The following is a 19801-nucleotide window of genomic DNA, read 5'->3' on the forward strand; positions in this document are numbered from 1 at the left end:
TATGGGGTGGATAGAACAACACAAACCTCTATATTAATTGTATATTTTTTATTAGCAAAGTTGGTAAGATGGTAAGCTCATCACGAGAACCCTTCCCAATGTATATATTTTATTTGCTATTAGTTGCCCATTACTATTACTATATATTATAGCGTGGAAAAAATCCCGTTAACAAAAAAAAAGAATTTTTGGCATGGGATCCAACAAAGCCTCAACTATCTCACTGACTGGTCGTTGCTTACTTCCTGTTCCACTGCAAATCGTAATGGTGCTTACCTATTTCGTTACATAACCTCTATAATCTAGAATGTGTTTGATTGACTGCTTCTAATTCCCTTTTGCCCTAAAATTGGTTTAATGTCTGTCTACTTCATCTGTGATGATTCTGTTTTATAAGTACGCCATGCTTCATTTGGTTCACCAAGTTATCTGCTGGCGTAATCTTTTTACTTCCATGGATGCGTCTTATTGCCCGCTCCTAATACCCTGTTGCCCTAAAAATTGGTGTTAATGTTTGCCTGCTTCATCTGTGATAATCCTATTTTACAAGTATGTCGTGCTTCATTTGGTTCATCAATTTACCTGCTGTTCTAATCCTAAGTCACCATAATATCAACATTGCACAATAAGTCCTATGTGATATCTGACCATTTCATAACATCAAAAGCCATTCTTTTTAAACAATTGCATTCTACAGCGGTACAGCCTGAATCATTCAATTAAATTGTTGTACCATAACTGATGTTTTGTGCAGATTCTTTGTTTCGCTAAGTTCAACGAAATTTTTTTAAGGGGACAAGTAGAGTTGGACAAAAGGGTAATTCATTTCAGTTGGTTTTAGTTACTAAATTAACACCTCATAAAAAACTTAAACAGAAACAAATCAAACACATGTGAGTGCCTTAGGCATGTCGTCAGTTTAATTACTTATAGCAAAATAAATGTTTACATACATTGCTCTGCAATTACTAACCTGCCCTTTAATTGATCTTGCATGCTGCGCCACCAAACGGCCGTTATGAAACTATGTTTCATCAAGCTGCACCCATTTCAACTGCAAGACCATATGTTTTATTTCTTGACATATGATTGTGATGTCCTAATTATTCGTTGAATTGTATTTATTTTTGTTATTGACGCATGTTACTTGAGGACTGCTTCATTTACTGTTTTATTTAAATGTTTTATCACTATTTATATCTAAAATGTATTTTGAATTGTTATTTTGAAATCTAACTTGTACCTTATTTTAAGACCTTCATTCTCACTGGACTCATTTTATATCATTTCAAAAGCAAGAAAAATGTAAGGATGCTGAACTTAGTGCAATAGATCTTTTAAAGGACATGCATTGCAACAAAAAGAAAGGTTTTAGTGAAAATATTGAGAAAGCTATTGTAAGTGCTTGTTTTCCTTTCATGTTTGTACTCACAACTTGCAACTTCTGGTATACTATACTGATGAATAACCTTTAACCTTTATATTAGGTTGACATGGAAGAAATAATGGTAGCACCAATTTAGGATGGATAACAACCAAAATATCCTACAAAAGTTGTTTCTAGTATCATACCGGGCTCCAGTGTGTTCCTATGCAATGTTGGTCTTCGGTCTGCATCCAAGAAAAGCTCCATAGCGTCAATTTCTGCAAAGGTTCAACAACTTTAGGATGAACTTGAGATCAAGAAGCAAGAAATATTTGTAGTGAACAAATTCATGCGATATTTTGGTTGTGATGTGTAATATTCCTTGACGATATGAATGCTTATGATGTGTTCCTTCTAATGACTATTGTATCTATCACAAATGCTTTGGCACATCACTGCCATGTCATCATATTTTATGATGAAAATATTCGTCACAAATGTATTGCCATAGAAGCGGCCACCAGTCCACCACCTTCCAATTTGTGATGAAATTTTGCCATGTCATCTGCCACACGATCAAATCTATGACAAATATTTTTGTCATTAACATTTTGCCACGTCACATACCACGTCATCACTATTAGCCATGTGGCAATGCACGACAGTACAAATTGTGACATTTTCAAAGGCACTTATGACGAAATAAAGTGTCATAGATTTTGTGACGAATCTGGTATGCGTCACAAAACCTATGACATTTTTTTGATGATCGTCATTGTAGTTCATTTAACACGCACCTTCTATGACGATGTCCTTTTTGTCACAATGGTGTCACCAAAATACAACCTATGACAAATAAACACTAGTTAGTGACATAATCATAATGTCACAGAAGGCCTAAAAGGTTGTAGTGACTGGGAAGAAGTTCCTGGACTTCTGCGAGGACCACCACATCCGTGTGGACTGGGCCGCCGTGGCTCACCCCATGACGAATGGGCAGGTGGAGTGTGCCAACGGTATGCTTCTGCAGACACTCAAACCAAGGATCTACAACGACCTCAACAAGTTCGGCAAGTGATGGATGAAAGAGCTACCCTCGGTGGTCTGGAGTCTGAGGACGACGCCAAGCCGAGCCACGGGTTTCTCGCTGTTCTTTCTAGTCTATGGGGCCGAGGCTATCTTGCCCACAGACTTAGAATACGATTCCCTAAGGACAAGGGCGTACGACGACCAAAGCAACCAGACCAGCCGAGAAGACTCACTGGACCAGCTGGAAGAGGCTCGGGACATGGCCTTACTATACTCGGCGCGATATCAGCAGTCTCTACGACGCTACCACGCCCGAGGGGTTCAGCCCCGAGACTTCCAGGTGGGAGACTTGGTACTTCGGCCGCGGCAGGACGCCCGAGGGCGCCACAAGCTTACTCCTCCCTGGGAAGGGCCGTTCATCATCGCTAAGATTTTGAAGCCCGGAACATACAAGCTGCCAACGATCAAGGCGAGGTCTACGGCAACGCTTGGGACATCCGACAGCTACGTCGCTTTTACCCTTAAGATGTTTACAAGTCGTTCATATACCTCGTTTTCTATACATACACAAATAAAGTCTCACCGTCAAGGAAGGGTCAGCCTTACCTCGGCAAAGCCCGACCCTCCCTCGGGGGCTAGAAGGGGGGAACCCTCTTTTTGACAGCCGCCCCAGAGCACTCGGGCTTCAGGCTCATTACTGATCAGGGGTTCGAAGGCTGGCCCCTCGGAAGGGTTCGACAGCCGCCTAGAGCACTTGGGCTCCGCGCCCACTACTGATCAGGGGTTCGAAGGCTGGCCCCTCGGAAGGGTTCGATAGCCGCCCCAGAGCACGCAGAGCGAGGGATGACTCTGGGTACGTCCGTTACATGGCCGAGGCTCGGGCTATGCTCCCGAGGTACCCTAGGACATTTCCGAGACCAGCAGGAGCGATTTTGTAACAGAATCCCATCAAAGGGAGGCATCGAGCCCTCGGACCCCATCGAACGGGTCCGGGTCTGGCAAATCACCTGCAGGTACTTTTGGAGCGCGCCTCTGGGCCACTAGTCGACCATTATCGAACGGGGCACGGGCGTCCACTCGGATCACCCGTTAGCAACTCACGGGAGACACCATGTTCGGCGCCCTCCGAGGGCAACATGGCGCTTCCCCCCCTTCCTCCTTGCGGAAAGGCGACGAAGGGGCGTACAATAAAAGTCGAGATAGTCCTTGATCGTCCTCTCGCTTCGTGCAAAGGCTCGGGGGCTGCTCTCGCAAACCCGGCTACGGCCAAACCGTTGACAGCGTCAACAAACCAGCCTGAAAACTCGGAACCTGACTGTAACGCCCCGAATTTTGCAGTTGAATTTTTTTTTCTTTTCTTTACTCGCCAAAATTCGGGCGTTACCTTTTCTTTTTCTTTTTTCCCCTCGCTAAACCTTGACCTTTTCCAAAGTTCTAGCGGGATTCGGTTTGGAATTCCCGTGTAAGAAAAACCCTAAATACTTTATGTTGTTTGATGCACCATGCCGAACCTTGCATTTCTTTTGATTGCTTTGAAAGCGCAATTGCATTCATGTAGAAAGATCGGATTTCGAAAAAGAGGAGAAGATCTTTTCTTTCTTTTTTCTCCCTCTCTTTTTCTCTCCTCTTTTTCTCTCTCTCCCGCGCCGTGGGCCGACCCCGGCCGGCCCAGCCGCCCCTGGCGCCCCCTCTTGGGCCCAAAAAGGCCCAGCCCCCCCTCATTCCCCCTTTTTTCCCCAAACCCTCTCCCTCTCCCTCTCATTTTCTCTCATTTTCTCTCCCCCACCCTAAGCCGCCGCCGCCCCCTGCCGGCCGCCCTCGCCGTCGGCCGCCCATCGCCGGTGAGCCCCCTCCTCCCTCTCTCCCTCCTCCCTCCCTCTCCCCTCTCCCCTCCTCCCTCCCCTTGGCAGCCCAGCCGCCCGGCCGCTGGCCGCGCCCCTGGCCACGCCCCAGCCGGCCGCTGCCGGCCGCTGGCCGCCCCTGGCCGCGCCCTCGGCCGCCCGCCCAGCCGCGCCCAACCGCCCCCAGCCCGCGCCCCTGGCCGCGCCCCAGCCGGCCGCTGGCCGCCCCTGGCCGGTCCCGGCCGCCCCCAGCCCGGCCGCCCCCCAGCCGCTCGCCTAGGGCCGGTTCAACCGCCCCTAGGGCCGGTTCAACCGCCCCCCCCTGTTTTTTTTATTTTTTTATTTTATTTTATTTACTTTCTGTGATCATAGCTATTTTATTTTAGGTAGGCTAATCACTGTTCATGTTATTGAAATAGGAAGTTTAATTTAGAATTCCGTTACGCTAATTGATTCATGTGATTCACTGTTTATCTCGTTCAATGTTGATCAACTTAAAATGATTAGGTTTCCATTAGTGTATATGTAACAGAATTCTTTTGTTAAGAACCAATTGTAATTGATCGTTAGTACATAAGATTTAACCCCCTGCGAGACCCTTTCCCGTTTCTTTCTAACCATAACAAATGCAATGTCAAATGTCATACTTGATGCATATTCGCTTTATTTGTTCCCTTGTATGGTGTACTGTTCTTTTGTATTAAATATGTGGATGGATGTATGTATGTTTGCGCTCGCATAGAGAACGATCCGGTCGAAGAGCCCGAGGAATTCGCAGGAGAAGCCCCTGAGCAGCAGTCGGTTGGTGGAGGCAAGTGTCCTTTGACCTATCTCTGTCCTAATCATTCTTTAATTCACCTCCCGCATCACACATTTATACCTAAGGATTGACTAGCTTTTTGTTATCCATGTCCTTGTTTACCTATTTGGGTCGGATTATTACTGCTTAGTTTGATGCTATTGCTCAACTTTAATCAATGAACATGATGTGGTTATCTATGATACGCTGTTTTCCCGTTCTTATTTATGATTATACTTGTGGCATTTAAGGGGACTCGAGCGGTTTCTCGAGTGCCTCTCCGTAAGGACCTGTTCAATGGATGACCGCCCGGGAAAACAGTGCAACCATGAGGGTGGAATGGGGTGCCCTTAGCTGAATAATTAGAGGATCCGGGGTGTAGTTCGCTTCGCCGTCGTGCCGTCAATGGGGCTCGGTGTATGCGGCTCGCTCTGCCAAGGTTGATTTGTCCCTTGGAGAGGAGTGCGGTACATTTAGGAAACCTAACGGGCGGCTACAGCCCCGGGGAATCTTTGTAAAGGCTTCGTAGTGAATCCCTGGCCATTCACCTCGGGAGTGAATAAGGGTCTTGCAAGCCCGGGCCAGAGAGGGAATCACGACTTGTGGGTAAAGTGCACAACCTCTGCAGAGTGTTATGAAACTGATATATCAGTCGTGCTCGCGGTTATGAGCGGCCAAGGGAGCTCCAGAGATTAGTGATACTTGATCAGAGATACTTTGGTACAGGTGACAATGAGATTGATGGTTCTGATTACGATTATGGTATTGGTAAGTGGTATTCTTTCCGTTTGGAAAGGATGCATTGGGCTAATAACTTGGGTTAATGTTAAAACCTGGCTTTCTACTAGTAAGTAATAACCTGACCAACTAAAAGCAACTGCTTGACTTATCCCCACATAAAGCTAGTCCACTACAGCCAAACAGGATACTTGCTGAGTATGTTGATGTGTACTCACCCTTGCTCTACACACCAAACCCCCCCCCCCAGGTTGTCAGCATTGCAACCACTGCTCAGGCGAAGATGAAGCTGTGGAAGGAGACTTCCAGGAGTTCCAAGACTACGACGAGTTCTAGGTGTGGGTTAGCGGCAAACCCCCAGTCGGCTGCCTGTGAAGGCCGTGTTATCTACGTTTCTTTTCCGCACTTTGATTTATTGTAAGAACTATATGGACGTCTCAGACGTATGATGTAATCGACTATTTCCCTTATTAATACTATTTTGAGCACTGTGTGATGATGTCCATATTATGTAACTGCTGTGTACGTGAATAACTGATCCTGGCACGTACATGGTTCGCATTCGGTTTGCCTTCTAAAACCGGGTGTGACATAAGTGGTATCAGAGCCGTGCTGACTGTAGGACCGCTGACCTAGAGTAGAATGGTCGTTCTAAGGACTATAGACCTCTGTCTCTGCCTTGACTTTGATATCCCTTCAAAAGTTGGTCATACCGACCAAGCCTATGTTCTACTATATATTATACCTTGCTGAAAATCATGTTTTATTCTAATCCTTCATTTACTTATGATTCATTATTTGCTGGTCATATTAATTCTGTTCTCACCCTTTTGCTTGCGATGTCTTTTGTAGATGGCTCGACTTAGACACACTGCACGAAAGTCCGTCATCCCCTTCTTACCCTCCCGCCTTGCTGAGCGTCCGCTTCGCCGTCCCGTGGCCGGACAGTCTAGCCACTTGGAGAGACTACACCACCGCCTGCGTGAGGAGCAGGAACGTCGACGACAGGAGCAGCAGGGCTCTTCTTTCTCGCTCCACCAGGAGATAGAGTCTGTGAGGAGCTGCTCTCCTGTGCTTCCTCTGGAGGCGCCCCCTGCACCACCACTGGGCGCCCCAGCTTCTGGAGTAGCTGCTGGAGGAGACCCAGACGACGGAGATGGCGACGACAGCTCGAGCCACGACACCGACTTCTCTGCTAACCCTGAGCCGGAAGGATGGGTTGCTCGACCCATCACTCGCGACGCTGCTCGCGGGTGTCACTTCCACGATGCGCTCGACACCCTGCTACGTCGGGCATTTGACCGGCATACTTGGTCCGTCGAGTATCGCTGTGTGGTCTACCAGCATAGTCGCGGGGTCTACCCGGACCGCTGGGAGGCGACTTGCTTGGTGCGCTGCCCGGAGGACAGTCTCCAGGGTGCAGAGGCCTGCTCAGAGCACTATTCTATCTCTGAACGGGACTCAGCTGAGGCAGCCATGCAAGATGCTGCACGGCGTGCGCTTTTGCACTACTGCTCGGTTTTCGGTGGGGCAGCTGACGGTCTTGACCTGAAGTATTACCCCCGCCGTTCATCTGGCAGCACAGGAGGCGTGATTGTCTCACCTGTCGGTGAGGGCAATCCTAGGTTGAGCAGCACAGTCAACCTAGCCGCCGTGCTAAACACGGAGCTGGACCATGCATTAGATGAGCTGAGTAGGGCTCGTGCTGAGATTGCCCTGCTGCGGGCTGAGCGCGCGGAACGTCGTCATCTGGATGGTGGTTCCCCCGCTCCCGTCGGGACTCAGCACCCGTACCGCTCACCTCAGCGTGGACACCAGCCTTATGGCAATCCCGACTGCAAGACCAAGATAAATCTAGAACCATAGATCGCTAGAGTTGGATCTTGTAATTAATACGAAATATATATACATAGAAGCTTCAGTCTTAGCGTTAGTCTCAGTCTTAGTTAGTCTTAGTTAGACAGGGTAGTTTGCTATATCCTGTGCATTTATGTTTGTCATGATGAACTATGTTTGGTTTGGATCTTTGTAATGATTGTCACCAGAGTGTGGGTATCCCCTGCATTTTGGTTTACATATTATGTTAATAAAGTTAGTTATATAGTTGGGAAACCTTTTATTCCCCTTTCCTTTCTATCTGAGAAGCTGTGTGGTCTGTGTTGGAGATCAGTGAAGATGCTCATCTGTTCAGTGCTGTTGAAGAATTCTATTCTCTTTTCTTATGCTGCAAGATTTGCAAGATCAGTTCTGATGTGTGGTTGCATTCTGCAGATGTCAGAGAACAGGCGCAGAGGAGGAAGGCGTGCTCAACAGGAGCGAGTTGCTCCGCAGGATGAGGCGCCCCAGCAGCAGCAGCTGCCACCCCCGCCCCCGATGTCGATCGAGCAGATGTTTCTGATGCAGACTCAGGCAGTTCAGGCCATCGGTCAGACTCTGGCCGCCATTCAGCAGCAACAACAGCAGCAAGCACCACCCCAGCCTCAGATGCCCAGAGACAAGCGTGCTGAATTCATGAGAGGTCATCCCCCAACGTTCGCTCACTCTTCTGACCCCATGGATGCTGAAGATTGGCTGCGCACTGTGGAGCGGGAGTTGCATACCGCTCAGTGTGATGACAGGGAGAAAGTCTTGTATGGTCCCCGTCTGTTGAGAGGAGCAGCCCAATCATGGTGGGAGTCTTACCTCGCCACCCATGCCAACCCCGACACCATCACCTGGGAAGAATTCAGAGGTAGCTTTCGTCAGTACCACGTGCCTGCAGGTCTGATGACAGTGAAGAAGGAGGAGTTCCTGGCCCTTAAGCAAGGGTCATCATCTGTCAGTGAGTATCGAGACAGGTTTCTGCAATTGTCTCGCTATGCTCCTGAGGATGTCAACACTGACGCCAAGCGACAATACCGTTTCCTGAGAGGCTTGGTCGACCCCCTGCAGTATCAGCTGATGAATCACACCGTCCCGACATTCCAGCACCTGATTGATAGAGCGATCATGACAGAAAGGAAGCGTAAGGAGATGGAAGATCGTAAGCGCAAGATCAGTGGACCCCAGCCTGGAAGCAGCAGCCGCCCTCGTTTTTCAGGCAATCAACCTCAGCAGTTCAGGCAGAACCTGCGTCCACCTCAGCAGCATCAGCAGTTTCAAAGGCAGTATCCTCATCATCAGTACCAGAACCGTCAGAGCAATCAGTCAGGAGGTCAGTTTCAAAGGCAGAATCAGCAAGCACCCCGTCTTCCTGCCCCAGCAAACCAGCAGAACAGTCAGGCAGCACCAGCTCAGGTTGGAAACAGGGCATGTTTCCATTGTGGAGAGCAGGGTCACTGGGTGATGCAATGTCCGAAGAAGGCAGCCCAGCAGCAGTCAGGCCCCAATGCCCCAGCAAAGCAGAATGTGTCTCAGCCTGGAGCAGGCAACCGCCCTCAACAGCGCTATAATCATGGAAGATTGAATCACTTGGAGGCCGAAGCAGTTCAGGAGACCCCCGGCATGATAGTAGGTATGTTCCCAGTCGACTCCCATATTGCAGAAGTGTTATTTGATACTGGAGCAACGCATTCTTTCATTACTGCATCATGGGTAGAAGCACATAATCTTCCAACTACTACCATGTCAACCCCCATTCAAATTGACTCAGCCGGTGGTAGAATTCGAGCCGATAGCATTTGTTTGAATATAAGTGTGAAAATAAGGGGGATAGCGTTTCCCGCCAACCTTATAGTAATGGGTACTCAGGGAATAGATGTCATCCTAGGGATGAATTGGCTGGATAAGTATCAGGCAGTTATCAGTTGTGATAAAAGGACAATCAAGTTGGTGTCCCCACTAGGAGAGGAAGTGGTGACCGAGTTAGTCCCACCTGAGCCGAAGAAAGGAAGTTGTTATCAGATGGCTGTCGATAGCAGTGAAGCAAATCCAATTGAGAGCATCAAGGTTGTGTCTGAATTCCCAGATGTGTTTCCAAAGGATTTACCGGGTATGCCACCAGAGCGGAAAGTTGAGTTTGCCATAGAGCTTCTTCCTGGAACCGCCCCCATCTTTAAGAGAGCTTACAGAATATCCGGACCAGAGTTGGTTGAGCTTAAGAAGCAGATTGATGAGCTGTCAGAGAAAGGTTACATTCGGCCAAGCACCTCGCCTTGGGTCGCCCCTGTCTTATTTGTGGAGAAGAAAGATGGCACCAAGAGGATGTACATCGATTATCGAGCTTTGAATGAGGTCACGATCAAGAACAAGTATCCCTTGCCCAGAATAGAAGATCTGTTCGACCAGTTGAGAGGAGCCAGTGTGTTCTCCAAGATTGATCTGAGGTCAGGTTATCATCAGCTCAGGATCCGACCTTCGGACATTCCGAAGACGGCATTCATTACCAAGTATGGTTTGTATGAGTTCACAGTGATGTCTTTTGGTTTGACCAATGCACCAGCGTTCTTCATGAATCTGATGAACAGTGTATTCATGGATTACCTTGATAAGTTTGTGGTGGTATTCATTGATGACATTCTGATTTATTCCCAAAGCGAAGAAGAGCACGCAGATCATTTGAGGATGGTATTGCAGAGATTGCGAGAGCACCAGTTGTACGCAAAGTTGAGCAAGTGCGAGTTCTGGATCAGCGAAGTCCTGTTCTTGGGTCACATAATCAACAAGGAAGGATTGGCTGTGGATCCGAAGAAAGTGGCAGACATTCTGAACTGGAAAGCGCCAACGGATGCTCGAGGAATCAAGAGTTTCATTGGAATGACCGGATATTATCGGCGATTCATTGAAGGGTTTTCGAAGATTGCGAAACCAATGACAGCGTTGCTAGGCAACAAGGTTGAGTTCAAATGGACCCAGAAATGTCAAGAGGCCTTTGAAGCGCTGAAAGAGAAGTTGACTACATCGTCTGTCCTAATCTTGCCTGATGTGCACAAGCCCTTCTTGGTGTATTGTGATGCTTGTTACACAGGTTTGGGATGCGTGTTGATGTAAGAGGGAAGAGTTGTGGCTTACTCGTCCCGGCAGCTGAAGGTTCATGAGAAGAACTACCCAATCCATGATCTAGAGTTGGCAGTAGTGGTTCACGCACTGAAGACATGGAGGCACTATTTGTATGGACAGAAATGCGATGTTTACACAGATCACAAGAGTCTGAAGTACATATTCACTCAGTCAGAGTTGAACATGAGGCAACGAAGATGGTTAGAGCTGATCAAAGACTATGAGTTGGAGATTCATTACCATCCAGGCAAAGCAAACGTAGTGGCAGATGCTTTGAGCAGAAAGAGTCAAGTCAATCTGATGGTCGCTCGTCCGATGCCTTATGAGTTGGCCAAGGAGTTCGACAGGTTGAGTCTCGGGTTTCCGAACAATTCGCGAGGAGTCACAGTTGAATTGGAACCTACCTTGGAGCGAGAAATCAAAGAAGCGCAGAAGAATGATGAGAAAATCAGTGAGATCCGGCGACTGATTCTAGATGGTAAAGGCAAAGATTTTCGAGAAGATGCAGAAGGCGTGATATGGTTCAAAGACCGCTTGTGTGTTCCCAATGTCCAGTCTATTCGGGAGTTGATCCTTAAGGAAGCTCATGAGACAGCTTATTCGATTCACCCTGGTAGTGAGAAGATGTATCAGGATCTGAAGAAGAAATTCTGGTGGTACGGAATGAAGAGGGAAATCGCAGAGCATGTGGCTAAGTGCGATAGTTGTCGAAGAATTAAGGCAGAGCACCAGAGACCAGCTGGATTGTTGCAACCGTTGCAGATCCCTCAGTGGAAATGGGATGAAATTGGTATGGATTTCATAGTCGGATTGCCTCGCACTCGAGCCGGCTACGATTCCATTTGGGTAGTAGTGGACCGCTTGACCAAGTCAACCCACTTCATACCTGTCAAGACCAACTATAGCAGTGCAGTATTGGCAGAATTGTATATGTCTCGGATCGTTTGTCTTCATGGTGTGCCAAAGAAGATAGTGTCAGACAGAGGAACGCAGTTCACCTCTCATTTCTGGCAGCAGTTGCATGAAGCTTTGGGCACGCATCTGAATTTCAGTTCAGCTTATCATCCGCAGACAGATGGCCAGACCGAAAGAACCAATCAAATTCTCGAAGACGTGTTGAGAGCCTGTGCGTTGCAAGATCAGTCCGGATGGGACAAGAGATTGCCTTATGCGGAGTTTTCCTATAACAACAGTTATCAGGCCAGTTTGAAGATGTCACCATTTCAGGCGCTCTATGGAAGGAGTTGTAGAACTCCGTTGCAATGGGATCAGCCTGGAGAGAAGCAAGTGTTTGGGCCAGACATTTTGCTTGAAGCCGAAGAGAACATCAAGATGGTTCGAGAGAATCTGAAGATAGCGCAATCGAGGCAGCGAAGCTATGCAGACACAAGAAGAAGAGAGCTGAGTTTCGAAGTCGGAGACTTTGTCTATCTGAAAGTGTCACCGATCAGAGGAGTCAGAAGATTCGGAGTGAAAGGCAAGCTAGCACCCCGCTACATTGGTCCGTACCAGATCCTCTCAAAGCGTGGAGAAGTGGCTTATCAGCTCAGCCTACCAGAGAATTTGTCTGCTGTGCATGATGTCTTTCATGTGTCTCAGTTGAAGAAGTGCTTGCGTGTGCCAGAAGAGCAGTTGCCAGTGGAAGGTCTTGAGGTCCAGGAGGACTTGACCTATGTTGAGCAGCCAGCTCAAATCCTTGAGATTGCAGACAGAGTCACCCGAAGGAAGACCATCAGAATGTGCAAGGTCAGATGGAATCACCACTCTGAGGAAGAAGCAACCTGGGAGCGTGAAGATGATTTGATGGCCAAGTACCCAGAGCTCTTTGCTAGCCAGCCCTGAATCTCGAGGGCGAGATTCTTTTAAGGGGGATAGGTTTGTAACGCCCCGAATTTTGCAGTTAAATTTTTTTTTCTTTTCTTTACTCGCCAAAATTCGGGCGTTACCTTTTCTTTTTCTTTTTTCCCCTCGCTAAACCTTGACCTTTTCCAAAGTTCTAGCGGGATTCGGTTTGGAATTCCCGTGTAAGAAAAACCCTAAATACTTTATGTTGTTTGATGCACCATGCCGAACCTTGCATTTCTTTTGATTGCTTTGAAAGCGCAATTGCATTCATGTAGAAAGATCGGATTTCGAAAATGAGGAGAAGATCTTTTCTTTCTTTTTTCTCCCTCTCTTTTTCTCTCCTCTTTTTCTCTCTCTCTCGCGCCGTGGGCCGACCCCGGCCGGCCCAGCCGCCCCTGGCGCCCCCTCTTGGGCCCAAAAAGGCCCAGCCGCCCCCCCCTCATTCCCCCTTTTTTCCCCAAACCCTCTCCCTCTCCCTCTCATTTTCTCTCATTTTCTCTCCCCCACCCTAAGCCGCCGCCGCCCCCTGCCCTAAGCCGCCGCCGCCCCCTGCCGGCCGCCCTCGCCGTCGGCCGCCCATCGCCGGTGAGCCCCCTCCTCCCTCTCTCCCTCCTCCCTCCCTCTCCCCTCTCCCCTCCTCCCTCCCCTTGGCAGCCCAGCCGCCCGGCCGCTGGCCGCGCCCCTGGCCGCGCCCTCGGCCGCCCGCCCAGCCGCGCCCAACCGCCCCCAGCCCGCGCCCCTGGCCGCGCCCCAGCCGGCCGCTGCCGGCCGCTGGCCGCCCCTGGCCGGTCCCGGCCGCCCCCAGCCCGGCCGCCCCCCAGCCGCTCGCCTAGGGCCGGTTCAACCGCCCCTAGGGCCGGTTCAACCGCCCCCCTGTTTTTTTTTATTTTTTTTATTTTATTTTATTTACTTTATGTGATCATAGCTATTTTATTTTAGGTAGGCTAATCACTGTTCATGTTATTGAAATAGGAAGTTTAATTTAGAATTCCGTTACGCTAATTGATTCATGTGATTCACTGTTTATCTCGTTCAATGTTGATCAACTTAAAATGATTAGGTTTCCATTAGTGTATATGTAACAGAATTCTTTTGTTAAGAACCAATTGTAATTGATCGTTAGTACATAAGATTTAACCCCCTGCGAGACCCTTTCCCGTTTCTTTCTAACCATAACAAATGCAATGTCAAATGTCATACTTGATGCATATTCGCTTTATTTGTTCCCTTGTATGGTGTACTGTTCTTTTGTATTAAATATGTGGATGGATGTATGTATGTTTGCGCTCGCATAGAGAACGATCCGGTCGAAGAGCCCGAGGAATTCGCAGGAGAAGCCCCTGAGCAGCAGTCGGTTGGTGGAGGCAAGTGTCCTTTGACCTATCTCTGTCCTAATCATTCTTTAATTCACCTCCCGCATCACACATTTATACCTAAGGATTGACTAGCTTTTTGTTATCCATGTCCTTGTTTACCTATTTGGGTCGGATTATTACTGCTTAGTTTGATGCTATTGCTCAACTTTAATCAATGAACATGATGTGGTTATCTATGATACGCTGTTTTCCCGTTCTTATTTATGATTATACTTGTGGCATTTAAGGGGACTCGAGCGGTTTCTCGAGTGCCTCTCCGTAAGGACCTGTTCAATGGATGACCGCCCGGGAAAACAGTGCAACCATGAGGGTGGAATGGGGTGCCCTTAGCTGAATAATTAGAGGATCCGGGGTGTAGTTCGCTTCGCCGTCGTGCCGTCAATGGGGCTCGGTGTATGCGGCTCGCTCTGCCAAGGTTGATTTGTCCCTTGGGGAGGAGTGCGGTACATTTAGGAAACCTAACGGGCGGCTACAGCCCCGGGGAATCTTTGTAAAGGCTTCGTAGTGAATCCCTGGCCATTCACCTCGGGAGTGAATAAGGGTCTTGCAAGCCCGGGCCAGAGAGGGAATCACGACTTGTGGGTAAAGTGCACAACCTCTGCAGAGTGTTATGAAACTGATATATCAGCCGTGCTCGCGGTTATGAGCGGCCAAGGGAGCTCCAGAGATTAGTGATACTTGATCAGAGATACTTTGGTACAGGTGACAATGAGATTGATGGTTCTGATTACGATTATGGTATTGGTAAGTGGTATTCTTTCCGTTTGGAAAGGATGCATTGGGCTAATAACTTGGGTTAATGTTAAAACCTGGCTTTCTACTAGTAAGTAATAACCTGACCAACTAAAAGCAACTGCTTGACTTATCCCCACATAAAGCTAGTCCACTACAGCCAAATAGGATACTTGCTGAGTATGTTGATGTGTACTCACCCTTGCTCTACACACCAAACCCCCCCCCCAGGTTGTCAGCATTGCAACCACTGCTCAGGCGAAGATGAAGCTGTGGAAGGAGACTTCCAGGAGTTCCAAGACTACGACGAGTTCTAGGTGTGGGTTAGCGGCAAACCCCCAGTCGGCTGCCTGTGAAGGCCGTGTTATCTACGTTTCTTTTCCGCACTTTGATTTATTGTAAGAACTATATGGACGTCTCAGACGTATGATGTAATCGACTATTTCCCTTATTAATACTATTTTGAGCACTGTGTGATGATGTCCATATTATGTAACTGCTGTGTACGTGAATAACTGATCCTGGCACGTACATGGTTCGCATTCGGTTTGCCTTCTAAAACCGGGTGTGACACTGACCATGCACCCGGGCTACAATCAGATTGCATGAGGGAACAACCAGACCGATCGAGGCATCACGAAAGGCATTAAGACCTCAGAGGAGTCAAACCACTCCTCCGAGGCCTCGGGGGCTACACCCGGCGGGTGCACTCGCGCGCACCCACCGGAACAAAGTGTAACCGAGAAAGGCCGGTCCCCTTGCAAAAAAAAGTGCGACAAAGCCTCCAAGCGAGTACCAACACTCCCTTTGAGGCTCGGGGGCTACTGTCGGGTACCGTAATTAGGGTTACCCCCAACACTCCTAAACACGACTGGTAACCACCATCAGCACAAGCTGTAGAGACTGATGGGCACGATTCAGGTCAAGGCTTCGTCTACTCAAGGGACGCGATCTCGCCTCGCCCGAGCCCAGCCTCGGGCGGGAACAGTAGTCCCGTACAAATTCTCGCCTCGCCCGAGGGCCTCCTCAAAGCAACGGGCGCACCCTCGACATGCCCGAAGTCCAGCTCGGGCAGGCTTCGTAGTGAAGCAACCTTGGCCAAATCGCCTCACCAACCGACCGTATCGCAGGCGCATTCAATGCGAGGATCGCGTGACGCCTTATCCTGACACACGTGCCTCAGTCGGCAAGGTCGAAGTGACCGCAGTCACTTCGCCCTTCCACTGACCGACCTGACAGGAAAACAGCGCCGCTCGCCTCGCTCCGACTGCTGTGCCACCCGCTAGAATGAGGCTGGCAACAGCCAAGTTCAGCCTCAGGCGCAACAGGAAGCTCTGCCTCGCCCGACTCCAGGGCTCGGCCTCAACCTCGGCCTCGGAAGGAGGACTCCGCCTCGCCCGACCCCAGAGCTCGGCTTCAACCTCGGCCTCGGAAGGAGGACTCCGCCTCACCCGACCCCAGGGCTCGGCCTCAGCCTCGGCCTCGGAGGGTGGTCTCCGCCTCGCCTGACCCCAGGGCTCGGCCTCAACCTCGACCTCGGGAGGAATCGCGTCCTCGCCCGACCCCGGCCTCGGCCTCAGGAGGAGTCTCCGCCTCGCCTGACCTTGGGCTCGGACCGACCACGCCACGGGGGATACTTCATTACCCTACCCTAGCTAGCTCAGGCTACGGGGGAACAAGACCGGCGTCCCATCCAGACTCGCCCCGGTAACAAGTAATGATGGCTCCCCGCGTGTGTCCATGACGACGGTGGTTCTCAGCCCCCTACGAAAGCAGGGAGACGTCAGCAAGGTCCCAGCAGCCCCGACAGCTGTGCTTCTACAGGGCTCAAGCACTCCTCCGACGGCCACGACACCGCGTACACAGGGCTCTAGCACCTCTCCGACAGCCACGTTGGCATGTACACAGGGCCCAGGCACCTCTCTGTCGGACACGTTAGCGCATAGCTACACCCCCATTGTACACCTGGACCCTCTCCTTGCATCTATAAAAGGAAGGTCCAGGGCCCTCATGCGGGAGGGTCGCGCGGGAGGACGGGCTGACGAACAGGCTCACTCTCTCTCCCTCGCGAACGCTTGTAACCCCTACTGCAAGCGCATCCCCCTGGCGCAGGATAACACGAGCCGCGTTTTCCCCCCTTGTGTTCCATCTCACGCCAACCCATCTGGGCTGGGACACGCAGCGACGATTTTACTCGTCGGTCCAGGGACCCTCCGGGGTCGAAACGCCGACAAAAGACTATGTGGATGTCTCAGACATGTGATGTAATCGACTATTATTACTCCTTTATGTGATCATTTGAGCACTGTGTAATGATGTCCAGTTATGTAACTGCTGTGTACGTGAATTGCTGATCCTGGCACGTACATGGTTCGCATTCGGTTTGCCTTCTTAAATCGGGTGTGACAGTGGGGCGGGCAATAACTCGCGTCGGGAAGCGGACAGCGGCAAGTGGCATCGAACGTGGCATCGGGGCGGATTGGTTCGAGTGGCGTCAAGAAGAATGAGATCGAACAGATAGATGCAAGGACTAAACCGACGAGTAGGACGAGAGTTAGAAGAACTCCGATTAGGTGGACCCAGACAGAATTGGTTTGGTCCACTAAAACTTCTATTTTTTCTATACTTAACAGTGAACCAACATTAGGTATAAGAAATATTAAAAATTGAGGGGGCATGGCCCCTTTGCCTACTATGTAGATCCGCCCCACGATCTGGACTAATGGGCTTCCCTGGTCTGCACACGCGCGCACGGCCTGTGTTTGTTGGTTGTTGATGAATGATCTGTAGGTTGTTTTCCCAGGTAGCATCGGGAGGTTGTTTCACTTTGTAATAGGACGCTATTTTCTTCACACCACAGAAGTAGCTTCCGAATAAGGGCTTGTTCGTTTTGCTCTCAATCCATGTGGATTGGGTGGGATTGGATGGGTTTCAATTCCAAACAAGTCAAAATCTTTCACAATTTTTTTCAATCCCATCCAATCCACATGGGATAGGAATAACCGAACAAGCCCTAATGTGGTTGCTTACCATTCTCAGGGCTTCCGAGTAGGTTGAGTTGTTTTTAGCTAGAAGTCGTACGTGCTTGATTTATATTAATTATAAGTCTACTAGTTCTCGTACTAATACATGTGTTTCCACATTGAACCATACGCTGGCAAGCCAGAAGTAAGCGCACAAAACGAAACCCCATGCATGGGGATATACAGATGATACTGATCAAACGATCTCTACCCTTAATATCCCCTTCAGCTAATGTACATACCAGTCACTCCTCAGCCCTCGCTCCCTTCAGACCATGCATGCATTGCAACACGGCCCGAATCTGTACCCTCCAGATAGATTAACAACACACACAAACTGATCCAGAAAGGAACTTAAGGTTTCAATGTTTGCCTTCCAGTCCATATCAGCTCACCAGCGATGGATCGTATCCCTCCTCGACCTCGACTCAACCGGAGAAGGTCTGGATGATGGTGTTGTGCCATGGGTCAGACAGGTGCTGCAGCAGGTTGTCGAAGGGCCCCTTGCCGGTGACGTTGTGCTGGATCAGGAAGCCCAGGAACGCCAGCATCGCCAGCCTCCCTGCACGCAGAACCGGATGATGAGATCATAACCGTCGTCAGAGAAGGATCGGAAAGTGGCCGACGGTACTACTACTACTACTACTCACCGTTGGCGAGCTCCTTCTCCTTGGCCTCGAGCGTGGGCGCGAAGTTGAGCGGGTTGAAGACGCTGCCCGGGTAGCCGCACTCGTGCGGCGGCAGGCTGTAGCTCTTGAAGATGGGGTCCTGGTTGACGCTGCCGGGGTTCTTGATGTCCTGCCACCGCCGGATCTCCACGTAGTGGAACAGGATGAACTCGACCACGAACAGCGTGGACGACGACGCGAAGTACTCCGACTTGCCGGCGTCGTACCACTGCGGCGCGTTGATCAGCCCGGCTTTGGTCAGCACCTCCGGGATGAGCATCCCGGCCACGCCAAGCATGGCCCACCGGCCGTTCACCAGCTCCGCCTGCACGAACCACCGCAGGTTCTCGGGGTCCTCCGCCAGGCCCAACGGGTCGAAGCCATTGTCACCCGCCAGGCTGCGCGCGCGCGGTACGTACACGTACATACATGGGCGATGGGCATGTCGTCAGTCATCTGCCAGCCATCGCTGCGGGCGGGCTATCCAGTGTGGCCAGACCAGAGTTAGCAAAAGAAGCACTGACCTGCCGTCGAGGTAGGAGGGGGAGGGAAGGCCGGGGAGCCACTCGCCCTTGGCCTCCGCCTTGAGGCTGCGCCTCGTGGGAGACGCGGTGCGGCCGAGGCGGCTAGAGTGGCCAAGGAAGGCCGACGACGACTTGAGCGATGCCGACGACGGGCGAAGGGCCGCTACCGGGGCGCGGGCGGTGACGGACGCCATGCTTCCCGGGGACTGGGAGCGAGGAGATGGATGGAGTGGCGGAGGGAGATCAAGCACGTTGGTTTTTTGCCGCCACGAGCAAGCCTGGTTTGTATTAAACTGCCGCCTGCCGGGCCGGGGCGGCGGGTGTGGCCAGGAGACGCCGGCTGCGGCCGACGGCGGAGATACGCCGTGCGGACGGATCGGACGGACGGGATGCTGTCTGATACGTGTGTGGCCAATGAGAAGCCCCGTCTCTTATCCAGCCAGCGTTATCCTTATCCGGATGCAGGGAGGGATACGGGGGAATCAATGAGAGTGTTGCCATTGGATGGGAGTGTCAGCCATGGCTAGTGTTGGCTGCCACGTCGGACAGGCAGGCGTGAGGAATGTCTGGTCCAGATCGATCCTGTTTAGATTATTTAGCGCTGCGGTGGCCTAGGAAAAAAACATCGATCGCAATCATGGCACTGACCGACCGACAAGAGTATCTTCCTGCACGGCAAAAATTTTTGGATCAACGGTTGACTTGGAGCCCAACAGGCAACAGTAGCCAGTTTTGGATCAACGGTTGACTTGGAAGCCAACAGTAGCCTCTTGGTGCTGTACTGCTTTTTAGTTGGATCGTTTCGCGGGATTACAACGTTTGCGTTGTTCATTACTTGTTTGCAGCATTGTGTGATGGGTGTCAATTGATTGCGTTGTTTATT

At 50.2% G+C, this 19801-nt stretch overlaps 1 protein-coding gene and 1 long non-coding RNA gene across 2 annotated transcripts; one reads left to right on the plus strand and one right to left on the minus strand.

Moving 5' to 3' along the window:
• The first annotated feature begins 1298 nt into the window (after window positions 1–1298).
• On the plus strand, window positions 1299–1874 carry LOC118476121 (uncharacterized). Its single transcript, XR_004855478.1, has 2 exons — window positions 1299–1397; window positions 1488–1874. It is a non-coding gene; the product is annotated as an uncharacterized lncRNA (long non-coding RNA).
• Window positions 1875–17769: 15895 nt separating this feature from the next.
• LOC100284001 (uncharacterized) lies at window positions 17770–19213 on the minus strand. Its single transcript, NM_001156899.2, has 3 exons — window positions 18919–19213; window positions 18377–18792; window positions 17770–18288 (listed from the first exon to the last, which is right to left on the minus strand). The coding sequence occupies exons 1-3, from the start codon at window positions 19110–19112 to the stop codon at window positions 18155–18157; spliced, it is 744 nt and encodes a 247-aa protein (NP_001150371.2). The 5' UTR covers window positions 19113–19213; the 3' UTR covers window positions 17770–18154.
• Window positions 19214–19801: the final 588 nt, after the last annotated feature.

This window comes from Zea mays, chromosome 1 (genome assembly GCF_902167145.1).
Source record: "Zea mays cultivar B73 chromosome 1, Zm-B73-REFERENCE-NAM-5.0, whole genome shotgun sequence".
Lineage (NCBI taxonomy): Eukaryota > Viridiplantae > Streptophyta > Magnoliopsida > Poales > Poaceae > Zea > Zea mays.